Here is a 13678-nt window from a genome sequence, read left to right as displayed (position 1 = left end):
GGCTAAAGGATAGTTTGTCTGAGGGGAGAGTGTTTACCAACAGGTTTTAAGACAGTTACTTCTGCACTATGAAAGATTTGAGAGCAAGAGTATTTCTGTCTTCTCACCCTGTCAGTAACTACTGTCATTTTCAGTCTATATCTGTGACCATTTGTAAAAGCACATGTGTGTCTGGGGGCAACTGAGTAGGGTAATGTACTCTGTTAAAGACAGGATCTCACTAAGTATCTCTGGCTGGCCTAGAACACTATTACTATACCAGGCTGGCCTTGAACTCACAATGATCCCACAGTATCTGCCCTGCCCCTGCCCCTGCCCCTGCCCCTGCCCCTGCCTGCCCCCTGCCCCTGCTTCCCAGTTGTTGGCATGTGGTATGCCCCACTGCAGCTGACTTAGTACTTTTATTTTTATACATCATGAACAAAATATTATTTAAGTGTCAGTGATCTCTTCTTTTTTCTACTCCATTCTTAGCAGATCCGTATGAGGTAAAGCTATATAAAATGACTCATTCAAACCCTAGCTCTCAGAGGCCATTTTCCTTCTTAAGTATGTCTTCATGGGACTGGAAAAGGAAAAGATACCAAAAGTAACACCTGGCTTGTTGACAGTTACTATGATAAATTTCTTTCAAATAAACTAGTGAGAGTTCCAAAAGGCATTTGGAAATGAGAATTAATGTGATGAAGTCATGAGACAACTTAGTATGTTAAAAGTACGGTGTCTGTCCACATTGGCCTCTCCCAAAACTCTGGCTCTTGAATAAAAACTTTCAAAAATAATTTCAAGTCAGAGTCTAGTGCTGAGACAGAATTTTTCTCCCTCTGGCCTTCTAGAGGACCCTTCTAGGTCCCGGTGCTGCACCAAGTGGTCTGTGAAAGGTGTTGCCAGTGTACCTGGGGTAAAACACAGGCCACCACAGGCTGTCAAGTAACGAGAGGACACCAACTCGAAACCTTTTATGCTGTTGTCTAGCACAGTCTCCTTTTCTACCCAACACCCCTTCCCCCTCCCCCCTCCCTCCCAAAAATCTTTTCAGAAATAAGTTAAAATAAGAAGTATGGTTATTGGAGAATAATTAGGCCCCCAGGAGAAGAGCCGCTGTATTTCATTGATGCCCCAGGTTGTGATTAGCTAACAATGACAGTGCCTATGTCACTGCATAATGACGCTGCAGCTCACACTGTTCTCCTGCACTGTTGGAATACAGCGTCCAAGCTGCTCAGAGACAAGACAGCAACCACAGACTCCAGTAGCTCACGTTTAGTAGAGATTTTTTCTTTGTTTACAACTGTTTTCTTTCTAAGCCACAAAGACACTGCTTTCACAATCTAATTATTTTGTAGAGAGTGGTTAATGAATGCACGGAAGGCAATCTTGCTCTTTTCTGCTACTGTTGTTTTGTGTAGCTTAGCAGAAAACTCTTGCTGCCTGGAAAATGGAGGGAAGAGGGTCAATATAAGAAAATCTGGTTTTCCCTGTGAGTGTTCTGTAGAGTTGTGCTAGATATGGCCTGCAGATACACAGGTAAAGGGAATGTCTTAAAGAAGAGAAACTCTTCAGTAAAGAGGTGGCCAGTGTGAAAGTGAACCAACCCCTAATGCACTTTCTCTGCCTCCCATGACATATCTGAGTCTTGAGAAGGATTAACGACAGACCATTCCTAGCAGTCAGCAGTCAGCCTTCCCCCAGCAGGAATGCTCTTCACTATCTATACACCTTCTGTAGAATATAAGCAAGCAACAGGAAAGCTTTTGGGGTTTGCAATGGATCTCAGGGCAAGTGAAGTCACAGAATGGCCCTGTATCTGGGCCTCCCGTCTCCTGCTTATGCGTGTGAGTGGCCACTTGCACTGAGAGTGGACATGTACCCATTTCCTCTTCATGTCAGAAGAATGAAAGTGTCTCTGTCCCTATTCTGGTGACACCAAGGCAGCATCTGGCCTCACCGGTTTTATTTTGAAATACCTTTACTTTATTTGACATATTACAGAAAGAAAGAGTCTGGTAAGTCTTCACCTAAATCACCACCTCCTCTGCGTCATTAGGGCCCTTCAGTAAGGCTCTAACCCAAAGAGAAACCCGTGCCCTTGCTAAGAACTGCAGATCAGCTTTGCTGGAAGAAAACTATGCAGACATCTGATCCCCCTGCCTCAGCCTCCATTCATTTAGGAGACACCTAGTACCTACTGTGTGTCATTATCCTATGGTTCTAGGAAATTAAAACAGGCATAAATCTCTATTCTTTAATATGCTTGCCTTCTATTAGGATTTTTTAATACACGGAGCAAAACCACACCTATTACAGTTGTTTTAGCTCTCATTTTTCCCTGACTCTCAATTGTTTTTCTTTCCTTTCATAAGCCAAACCTGACTTCTTTCATTAAACCTTCATTTTCATATGACTTAAACTAAATTGTATATAAAACCAGTTCTACAGCAAATTGATAGAACTACATCAGACATCCCTGAGACAAATGTTTCCCAATCATTCATGCAAAAGATTTCTGAGAGCCCCTCCCCCACAATCATAGTGTTTTTAGTGGATTTAATAAACCCAAAATGGGCTAAATGCTGATTCTGATGTGGGAAGTCCTAACTGCCTCTTAAAGCAAACAAAGCCTTTATCACTAAGTGCATATGCTCACAGCTATCTGTTTCCAAAACCACCAGAGCAGCTCTGAGGAGATCGCCCAGATGGCCCACATAGCACCTAGCATCACTGGCGTCTGGGTTTACACCACACAAATCTGGCCTTTGTGGTTGTTGATTTGGAATTGGAGAGACATGTGCTAGTAAATATCCCTTGGTCAGAAGACTGAAATTCCAAATAGGGCAAGCATGGAGAGTCATAAAACCACATAGATACCTTTGATCCTCAGTGTCTATAGAGAGCTGAGCCTCTCCCATCTGCATTTATATTATAAAGTAAAATGGAGAGCTCTCCAGAAGTTGGGCCTTGAACTGTGAGAATTCTGCCTCATTGCAGTGCTCATTTTGTAGATAGAAGCCATGTCTAGAACTAGTAAAAAGTGAAAAGCTTCTTAAAGCTGAGCAAAGGGATGTCTGAGGCCACCAAGGCTATCTTCAGGTTTGCAGCAAGCCCTTTGTACATGATTATTTAGATCTCTGCATTCATATTTTTACAAGTAGGAGCAACATATCTCTGGGATGGCTCCACTCCCTTTAGAAGACATCTATTTTCAGATGTGTCTCCTTCATATTAACCTGAAATCTATCACTTTGTAATTTCCATCCACTGAATCTAATTTTGATCTCTCAAACTACAAAGAATACTTTTTTGATGCCAGGACCTAAGACTGTTTCATCCCTTGGTTTTCTCTTTGTGAACTAAATATTACATTTTAAACTTTCTCCTTCCTTAACTTTTTTTGTATCTGATCATTTTCCTGAATGTTCTCAAAACTACACACACACGCACATGCGCGCACACACACACACACACACACACACACTCACAGAGTTTTGGGGATGGCGCGTTTCTGGGTGACTAGGTTAGCAGTAAAAGCTACAGAGTTTGTCTCTGTTTAACCAGTCACCAAAGGGTGCGGAAGCAGTGGATCTTCAAATGCTGCTGAGTGATGCAGTGGTGGTCAATTTCTCTTCAAGACAGAATGGCCAAAAGTTTCCCAGCAATTTCACCCTTGCCATGTAGCAAACACCAGTGCCACCTCATCTGATTATCATGCCCACTCCCAGAAATAAATCCTATTACTTCTTCTTTGGGAATTAATGCTAAGCCTCAGTTAAATTGATATTCCCTGGTATCCTAGATTGGAAGCAACAGAGGCAGAAACATTAAAGGTAGATCTATGAACACAAGCAAGTGTGTTGCCTCCATCTCTGCAGTAGCCACGAAGACAGCCAAAGCCCAGCATAGGCTCTGAGTTGTGTCAGCACAGTGTCGTCAGCACAGTGTCGACTCTCGTTAGTGAGCTGCCTGTAACCGGTTCCACCATTCTCCATGCCTAGCACCTGGTGTGCACTCAGAAAGTATTAGATGCTACCATAGTGAGTTCCCTGTGCTTACCACAGTGTAGGTGCTTCCACAGCATCTTAAAGTTCTACAGAAAAAGAACCCAGCACAGTCACTGGGCTGACATCAGAGTTCAGCCAGCCACATTCCTTCAAAAAGGAGCTCGAGCATTCCTTTTTCTAGCTTCTAGCCACTGATCTGATTTTATTCCTGGGCCCAGTCTCCATCTTCAGAGCCAGGGACTTTGGGCCAAATACTTCTCATGCTGCCACATTCCTGGAGTTTTCTCTGTCTTCTACTTTTATGGGAAAATGTCCCCATCTCAGTGTCAGCCAACAGCTGTTCTACCTCCATCCTTAGTTGGTCTTCATCATGGAGCCTATTGTATCCTAGGTTCTAGGAATTGACGCTCTCTCTTGAGCCACCCACATCATTCTGCCTACATCTTTCTTGAGATGTAGTCTGTCTAGAACCACAGCTTTGCCTACCCAGGACAGAGAGAGAACACCTTGGTGTTCTTTATCAAAACACGGAGCCTTACCAAAGCATCATGGCATCTTGTTGCATGAAGGTCAGTGCCCTAGCTCTGGCCATTACCAATGAGTGCATGAGCTATCTTGCCAGCCTCTCCATTCCAAGTATCACCCTTCTTCCCAAAAGCACAGTGAAAATGGTAATGAGGAGAGGAGTCCTTTCATTCTGGAAATCTAGGAAAAGGCATCAATCTGTGGCACAAGTCACCTTTGAAAGAAAATAAACTAAATACCCTATGGCTGAGATGGGAGCTCAGATGCTTGTATATGGCAAACGTGTGTTCTAGCCACAGATGAAACTTTCCTAACAAGGATCACTAACCCTACCTTTCCTCATTTGCTGGTTAAAAGAAGACTTCTGTTTATGTCTGCATGAAAAAGTCATGTGGTTCTTCTGAGGACCCTGTTCACAGCAGGAATCCCAGCTGCCATGTGTCCCCCATATGTGTACCTCACATGTGTACCCCACATGTGTACCCAACATGTGTACTAGGTCAATCCATTTAACACCTGAATCTACGCTTTCCTATCCTCAAAGGAAAAGACTTCTGACTAGTTTATAAATTGCCTTAAAGTATCTCCATGCAATGGAAGAAAGTCTGAGAGACGTGTTACCAGTGCTGACATCCAGAGAGCAGACCCAGACTTGGCACTGTGTACATAGCACTCAGCAGCTCTTCCATTTTCTTCTACATCACAAAGGCCTGACTAGGTACTTAGACTGTGACTCGGAGCTTTCATCTGAGGCAACAAAATACTGGATGTGTTGCTTACCCAGGACAGACCCTGAAGACAGAGAAGCCACCGTGTCCTCTCCGTTGGGGATGGTGTTAGGGGTAGCTCCATGTGGAGCTTTGCAGTAAAGAGCAAACCTCGTCAGATGAGCAAAGACATTTTGTGATCATATCAAGGTAAATGTGCCCTTACCTCAGTCTTTGACTACCTCACTTTCTCCCATTTTGTGTTACCCCTAAAAGGGGGTACCCCATAAAAGGGCACAGACTTTAGTATGAGCTAATAAAGACAAGATTTTGTGTACTGCACTTCATTTTCTTTCCTGTTAGCCAGCTTGGGAACCTAGAGGCTGGTAGGTAAGATGTAATCTGTAAGGCAGACTTCCCATGCCTCGAACGACAGTTATCACTGTCACAACGTGAACAAGGCAGACCAGATGCTGCTGGGCCACTCGCATGCCTCCTTAACACTGCTCTGCAGCCTCTTGTAGGAAACGAAGCAGCCTGCCGTCCACACACATTTCTGGAAAAGCAGCCAATGTTTAAGTACTACATGTTTTCTGGAGTGCTGGTTTTGCATTTTGCAAATAGGTTTAGTGAGAAGGTGGAGGATGTGGCTCCCAGTGGAGACTGAAGAGAATTTCAGGTGGACAGAATGACATTCCCAGGACAGCCCACTGCTAGTCTACTAACCCTGAAACAGGAAAACATGTGGATTGATGGCATTTGGTTTCTTTCTGGTTGCACTGAGGATCTTCTTCTATATTGTGCATCTGCCAAACATCTACTTTTTAAGTGGTTGACTGAGATAGTCCCTGTGACAAATCTGAATTTAAACAAAGTGCTAAAGTTTAAAGAGTTCTAAAGGTAATTCCATACGCAACTGGAAGAACTCTTTGCAACAAAGACTAAAGTTGGGGCACATTCGAAAGTATTAGCCAAGGACCCACTGAGAGGCCTCTCACTTCAAGGCCCTGCACACAGGTAAGGTCTCACGGTTCATACTGAAGTCTTCTCTGCTCCTGGTCTTGTCTTCTACTAGGATTTCCAAAAAAAATCGTACAAGAAGATGTGAGAATCTGAATTCAATCTACTTACTACAGTCAGCCCCAAGTGGTTTTACATTAAGTAGGAAAACAAGGTGTAAACAGAGCTATTATTTACACCGATTCTTCATTGCTCGTAGCACAAAGGCCATTCCATCACCACTCATTTCCCTAACACAGACTTGCTTGATACTGCAGGACCTCTAAACTCACCTCTCAAACCTAAAGAACCCCTAAAATCGCCCATGAGTCATAGAGTCAGCCAGTTCCAGTGTCGTTTTCTCTCTTGCCACACAGTGAGACTCTAAGATGGAGTAAGCAAGCTGCTGTTGAGTCCGCCTCCTCTCTGGTATCTGCTTACATAAAGGCAGGGAGCGGACAGCTCAGAGCCACGCGTTTATCAGGTGACCAGGGGCCTAGATTTCCTCCTGTCCACTTCCCAGACTGTGAGGATTCTCTCATGTCTCAGCCTATTGTTTTCCAGTCACTTCTCTTTGCTCTGAGTAGTGTGAGGAAGAGAAAGAAAAATGAAGCTTTGAGTGCAGCCACACTTCTGATGGCACTGTACCCTGAGCACGGGAGGTGCAGGACTGACTGTGTCCATCAGGACGTCCCTTGTACTGTGCTTTGGCCCTGATGAAGGACAGGTTTTGTCAAAATATATGAAGCTCCTTTGCAATGCCAGAGTAACCGATGTATTTCCTCTTCAGAGTCATTCTGTATTAGCCTCTTAGTAGTCTAATCAAGGTAGCTTCCTATGGCTGCTGTTGACAGGATATGTGTTTTCTGGTTTTCCATAATCTTATGATCTACCACTGGAAGCAGTGTGTGTTCAGTGGAAACTACTGCAGAGTTTGAGCTGTGATCTTCTCCTGGGCTACTGATCTATGGGTTCAGCATTTCCCATGTGAGCAGCAGTGAACCACATGGCCTGTCAGCCACAGTCACACAGAGAAGCATCAGGCCTCTAAGCTGTGTTGCTGAGTCAGGATGCTCAGTAGGGTGGTTTAGCAAACACATTTCCAATTTAGGATATTTTCCATTTTTGAATGGGATCTTTGTTCTGCTGGAAGTCAAGGAGCATCTGTATTTTCAAGTTGTTTATATCTCTGAATCTTAAGTGTGCCTCCTTACTTGGCATAGTTAAATCTCAGCTGGGAGTTCTGTTAAATACAGTCTGGTCATCTCTCTACGCTTCAGAGAAGACTGCTGTGAATAAGACTAATTCGGGTGTGTCCTTTTTCTTCTTTGTTTCATGCCCACTCATCTCTCTAGTCTTCTTTCTTTTACATTAAGTGCATATTTACCAAAACAACATTTTAATTTCATTAATGATTTTTCATGCTTTCAAATTCTATTTAATGATTATTATAAATTATCAGAACATACTTCTAATTTATATTCTTAATTTCAGTAAAATAAAAAAATGTTTCTCATATAATTATTTCCTTTCAGCCTTTTAAATGTTATTTATTTGAACAGTATGTTAAAAACCTAGCAACATAATATTATAATTATTTTCCATAACCTTACATCTTTTAAAGAAACATAATAAAGGAGAACAAGTAATAAATCTTTGTATTTCTAAGGTATTTATAGCCTTCTTATTTATAATTTCTAGTTCTCTTCATTCTCAAGATTTAAGGTTTTGGGTTTTGTAGAATTTCCCTTCATCTTTCTCACTTGTTTGGCTATCATCAAATACATTATATTTCTTATACCACATACCTAATCATACAGCTAGGTATATTTTAGCCAAGTTAGTTTAGTTAAGAGGGAAAAAATCTAATATACTTTATAATTACTTCCTCTCTTCTCTCTTCTCTCTTCTCTCTTCTCTCTCTCTCTCTCTCTCTCTCTCTCTCTCTCTCTCTCTCTCTGTGTGTGTGTGTGTGTGTGTGTACCTCAGATCTCTTGTTATAAACCTAAAGAATTTGACTATTCCTTTGGAGACAGAGCTTACCTATTAAGCAGTACTTTTCTTTGTGTTCCTTCTAATCTGGGAATTCTTTTCTCCATTTCTGGAAGGTAATTTTGCTGGATATGATTTTGGTTGGCAGTTTGTTTGGGTTTTGTTTTTTTCTAACACTGAGTATATCCTGTTATGAATGCATTGATTCTGCTGAGAAGTCAACTGACTCTTTCTGGAATCCTTGTAAAATGGTCCTTTTCTTTGATGCTTTCAGAATTTCCTGTCTTTGACATTCAGTATTTGCACTTGTATATCTGGATATGGCTCCATTGTGACATAGCAATTTACTTAGAATTGTTTCATTTTGTGGATGTGCCAATGTCTCTCATCAGACTTGGGAAATTATTAACCATCATGCTTTGGAACACTTTTCTAGTCTCTACTGTCACCTTTCGCTTTGTGCTTTATGTGTATGTTAATGTGCTCAACACTGTACCGGGTTCCTATGACCCTGTGTTCACTGTTTATTTCTCTCTATTTTTTGATAGCTTCAAGTTCACTCATTCTTGTACTGGTTCATATTTGCTCTTGATCCCTGTGGTAAAATAATTTATTGCAGCTCCTTTTCAGCTGTAGAATTTCCTTTGTTTATATTCTTTGTCTTGTTGATATTTTTGATGATTAAACATATTGATATACCTTTCTTCCATTCTTTAAGCAGGATTTCTTTTAGTGGAGTATCTTTTTAATATCTTCTTTGATTTTTTTTTCTACTTTCTAAGTCTTAATATCTGGACCCCTATTGTCTGTTCTTTTGATCTTCCACCTTATTTCTTGGCTTGTATAGTGACATTTTCTTAACAACTGGGCATTCACTCACTTCCTCCTTCACTCCCAGACTGACTTCTTGGTTGTTTGCTTGCTTAGCAGCTTAGCAAGGCTAAGTAGTGAGGACCGACGCTCTGCCATGGTGCCCTCGATACCATTCTTCAAAGGTGTGGCCTCGAGCTATGAGGAGTAGATTGTGTTTGGATTTTGTTGTTGTTTTGTTTTGCTCGTGTGTGTGTGTGTGTGTGTGTGTGTGTGTGTGTGTGTGTGTGTGTGTGTGTGTGTTTCCTTTCTTTACATGGCTCTCCTCATTATCTCTTTACCTGATCTGTTAGGTTCCTAGCTAACATATCTCTATTGTCACCACATATGGTGTTCTTAGCCTTAGCACAATTCCAAATTGGGCCGGGGGTGGGAGGGTGTTATGTTGTTGTTTGGTTGGTTGGTTGGTTGGTTGGTTGGGTTTGGTTTTGTTTTTGTCTTTTTTTTTTCTTAGTCTCCACAATCTGCTATGATTAAAGCCAGGGCCTTGTAGGATAATCTTTCAATTCACCCTGGAGACATGTACTGACCCCAGGAAGACATTCCGTAACTCTTTCTCTGACTGTTTCGTTAGAACCATCAGCCTACTCAGAATTGCTTACCAAAACCAATTTTGTTCCCAGTAGCATTTTTGGCTTAAAATTTCCCATCTCTGTTTCAAATAAATGTATCCCCTTTAGAAGAACCTGTATTCTTACAGCCTGTCTCACACTCTAGACAGAAATTCTGTGTTATTGCCTCAGAGCTGGTGGATACAATGGCTTGCTTTTCTTCAACACCTCTTATCTTCAGAAGAGTCTTTGTGCAGTGGTCATAGGCTACACTGCTCTTGACTTGCCTTTTCTAGCAGACTTCTAGCCTGTAAGTAATAACACAAAGGTAAATGAAGCCAGGGTTCCCCTTGCAAGCTGTTTAGGGGGAGTCCTGCATTCTTCATGGCTTACCATCTAATTTGGGCAATTAAGAACAGAAGGGAAGAGAATGGGGCTAACTAGAAATGGTGGAGTCTTTTCTTCCTGGAAGAACGGTAGTCCTGGAATTAGAGCTGTGAGGAAGGGAGCCCGCTGCCTCACTCTCAGGTGGGCTGCTCCTAAATTCATCTTCAGGAGTCTGATACTGCAGGAGAAAACCTGTTGTAGACTGTGGCCAAAATGCCACAGTTTCTCTCAATTCCTACAGAAATGTATACATTTTTCTAGGAATAAAGAAGTGGATTTCTTGTTTTGATAGGACAGTGTCTAGAGATAGTAACTATAGCATTTTATAATAATATAGTAATGAGAGAGGATCCACGGATGTCGTTACATTGCCCTTTCAAGTTCTTCAGTCATTTCACTTAAACTCATAGTTACATTTGGTTTGGTTTGGTTTGGTTTGGCTTGGCTTGGCTTGGTTTGGTTTCCTAGTCTTTACTTCTGGTTTAGAATTTAAACATCCATCATGAATAGTTTGCCCTCCTTGTTCACTGGCACAGTCGGGTCCAGGCTTTGACGTGGAGACTAACATCAGAGAGTCCATGGGAAACATGCCAGGTTTGCATACTTTAGATGAACTAGGTTATCAGTGAGAACGCCCCCAGAAGAGAAACGCTAGTATGTGCACGAAGCTGCTGTCTGTACCTCAGTCACACCAACGGTGAGTTCATATAGGAAGCTGAGGTGAGTGTCTAAGCAAAGGGCAAGCCCAGGCAGCAGCACAGCGACAATGGCTCCTAACGCCTTACAGGATGTGGTGAAGTACGAAAACTCAGCAAAGCGTTCTGAGACTCCTGGTGCAAAACGAATGCAAGGAGGCTTCTAGCTGACTGAGGCTTCTAACAGGAGAACACCTCAGAACACCTCTGGACCCCAAAAGACTTAATCCTTAGAATGAGATGAAGGTAGGAAATAAAAATACTGATCCAAAACTTAGTGCTGAGAAGTGCTATAGGTATTTCCCTCTGAGAATTTACAGCAGTGAACAGGCCTCACATGAGCACTCTTACATGGGTGGTCAAAGTCCTCAGTCCATTTGAAAAGGCCTTTGGTATGTCTTGTCCTCTAGTATTTTGTGTAATCAAATGGGCATTATCCCTGAAAAGACCTTCTTCAACTCAGACCTCAAAGATTTCCGGAGATAATTTTTCAATAATATTAAGAAATCATTTAGGAATTATCAAATACAGTTATTCCAAGGACCGAGAGTAGGAATCAGCGGGCTGGAAATGTGACTCAGCAGCTAAGTGGTTGCTGCCGTGTTACCCATGTTAGATGGCCCACACATGCCTCTGACTCCAGCTCCAAGGGATCCAAGTCCCTCTTCTGGTCTTTACAGGTACCAGCATGCATATACAAATACACTAGCACTAGTATACAGACACATAAGCAGTAAAATTCTTTTTTAAAACTGGCAGAGTCAGAGTTGGACATTCTATGTAGATCAATCCAAAGCCTCTGATGTTAGAACTATTAGAGTATTAAAGGAAGTTAAACTAACATGTTCATAGACAGACACTTAAGGGATCTGAAAAGTTAGAATAGCAAATGATTATTATAATGGCCATGCTGATGCTTCTATAATTGCAAACTGTAACATAATATACAGTGCTCTAAGTCTAAAAGGATTTTACTTACATACAGCTAAAGGAAGTTTGGTGAGCAAACTGCTTCAGAATATAAATTTCAGAGTCTCCTACAGTGGGACTAACAGAAATCTAAACTTGCAGGGTTCATTCACAGTTTCCCAGGAAACCACAAGGAGCATGCTCAGTGTGCTGGCAAACAGACAGAGGAGGGCCACTGCAAGGAGGAAACTGAAGTTATGGCCTTGCGCAATGAGGCAGGGTACCAGGGAGCTAGGACCCCAGCCTGCCATGTGTCTCTTCAGTTACCAAGCCCACATGCCAAAGGACCCGCACAGACGGTCCCATGTGTCTTTAACAGAAAAACTTGAAGAAAAAAAATGACAGTTTAGCAACACTGCGGTTACCTGTGAGTGACAACAGGTTTCTGTCCATTCCAATTGGCTCTTATTTTGTGCTTTCTCTCTCCCTTTCTCATTTTCAGTGGCTGCTTCAACCCCCAATTCTACTGCTGGTGCAGCCATGAACTCCTTGACCTCTCTTGGGACTCTGCAAGGATTGGCTGGAGCCACTGTCGGATTGAATAATATTAATGCACTAGCAGGTACCATAAGCAGTGAGTATCTGCTGCTCGGGTGGACAGCCTTCCCCTAAATCCCCCCAGAAAACGGTCATCCAGAATTGACCCAAAAGGCTATGAAATGGGGAGAGCTACGACTTGGGATGGAGGAGCACATGGTTCAACAGGCAGAAGTTTCTCCTCTGACTTTATCTCTAAACCAACCACGTCCCACCCCAACCCCAGTCTCTTTCCACTTGTGTAGTGTAAGTTCAAATCCTTAGAGCGCCATGGCTCAGCGTATAATCTCAGGTTCCAAGAAGTTGGGTTTGGTTTGGGTTTTCTCAGCCCACCTTCAAGGCAGGGGATTATAACAGGAAAGTTAATGGAGTGGACATTGGGAACCATACGTCCAGCTTACTGCCAGTCAGCTCTAAGAGCTCAGGCAGATCGCAGCTCCCTCCTGACCTACAGTCTCCACTGGAAAATTGAGTCAAATGATATTGAGGCCCTCCAGCTTGAAAAACCAAAGTTTTTCAGACAAGTGTAGAAGCAAGAACCTAATCCCTGGAAAGCCAGAAATGAAACTGAGTGACAGGGACATAGTGCAAGAAGGAGAATGGTCTTCATTAAGACCCCAGAGATGCCGAGTGTCCACAGTAGAGACTGTAGAGTGCCATTTTACTGTGACAAGCAGCACAGGGCTCACACAGATAGCTCACCACATCACACTTAATTCTGAAGCAAGCTCACTGATGTAGATAGGTGGCTGGCCTCTGCCCACACAGCTAACTGTTCTGCTGTTCAGGTGCACGTGGGAATAGTGCCCAGGCCTGAGGATGAATCACATGTTTGGTGTGGGCTTCTGCACTAGGAAAAGTGAGCCGCAGCTACAAGGAGGGCCTCTAACTTGCCTATGCGGCCGTTTGCTCGCCCTGGTTGCTCAGGAGATCCATAAACAGCCACCAGCGTTTCTGCATTGTGAACCTAGTTGTCTGCCAGGCAACCCAAGGAACACTGTCTGCTTAAGTTTTTATTAAGTGGGTCCTGGTCATTTACCTTTCTTTAAACCATAAGTAAGTAGTAAACTGTTTACTGAGTGATCAGACCATAATTATTTTAAAGCAAAAACTGTAATTTACATTTAAAAGTTTGAAAAGTAATAGCTTGAAAGAAAAACAAGGTTGGATCAGCAAGATGGCTTGCCATAAAGGTTCAACTCCTGGGCCCCCCCTGGTAGAAAGAGACCATAGACTTGTACAGATTATCTTCTGAGCTCCACAAGCATATCCCCACTCCCTTCCCACACATACAGAAATACGTGTAATGAAAGCGTTTAAAGAGTCTAAAGTGTATCCACATACAGGTTAACACACATAAGCTTGGTAAGAATCCATACTTTAATAACTAGATAATCTCCAGGTTTTATTAAATCTTTTCATTTAGATGCTCTAGCGAGGCCAAATAG

At 42.5% G+C, this 13678-nt stretch overlaps 1 protein-coding gene across 23 annotated transcripts in view; it reads left to right on the top strand.

Moving 5' to 3' along the window:
• The window catches only part of Celf2 (CUGBP Elav-like family member 2), an 821906-nt gene that overhangs the window by 790588 nt on the left and 17640 nt on the right, over positions 1-13678 (top strand). For 20 of the 23 annotated variants that reach the window (XM_032884458.1, XM_032884469.1, XM_032884468.1 and 17 more), the window contains one exon: positions 12136-12255. In XM_032884458.1, the coding sequence (XP_032740349.1) occupies positions 12136-12255 (120 nt within the window). Of the gene's footprint in view, positions 1-12135; positions 12268-13678 lie in introns of all 23 variants that reach the window. The other 3 variants (XM_032884462.1, XM_032884461.1, XM_032884455.1) reach the window with 1 other exon arrangement.

The sequence above is a fragment of the Rattus rattus genome, chromosome 14 (assembly GCF_011064425.1).
Source record: "Rattus rattus isolate New Zealand chromosome 14, Rrattus_CSIRO_v1, whole genome shotgun sequence".
NCBI classification, from domain to species: domain Eukaryota; kingdom Metazoa; phylum Chordata; class Mammalia; order Rodentia; family Muridae; genus Rattus; species Rattus rattus.
This window is presented reverse-complemented; position numbering and strand designations above follow the sequence as displayed.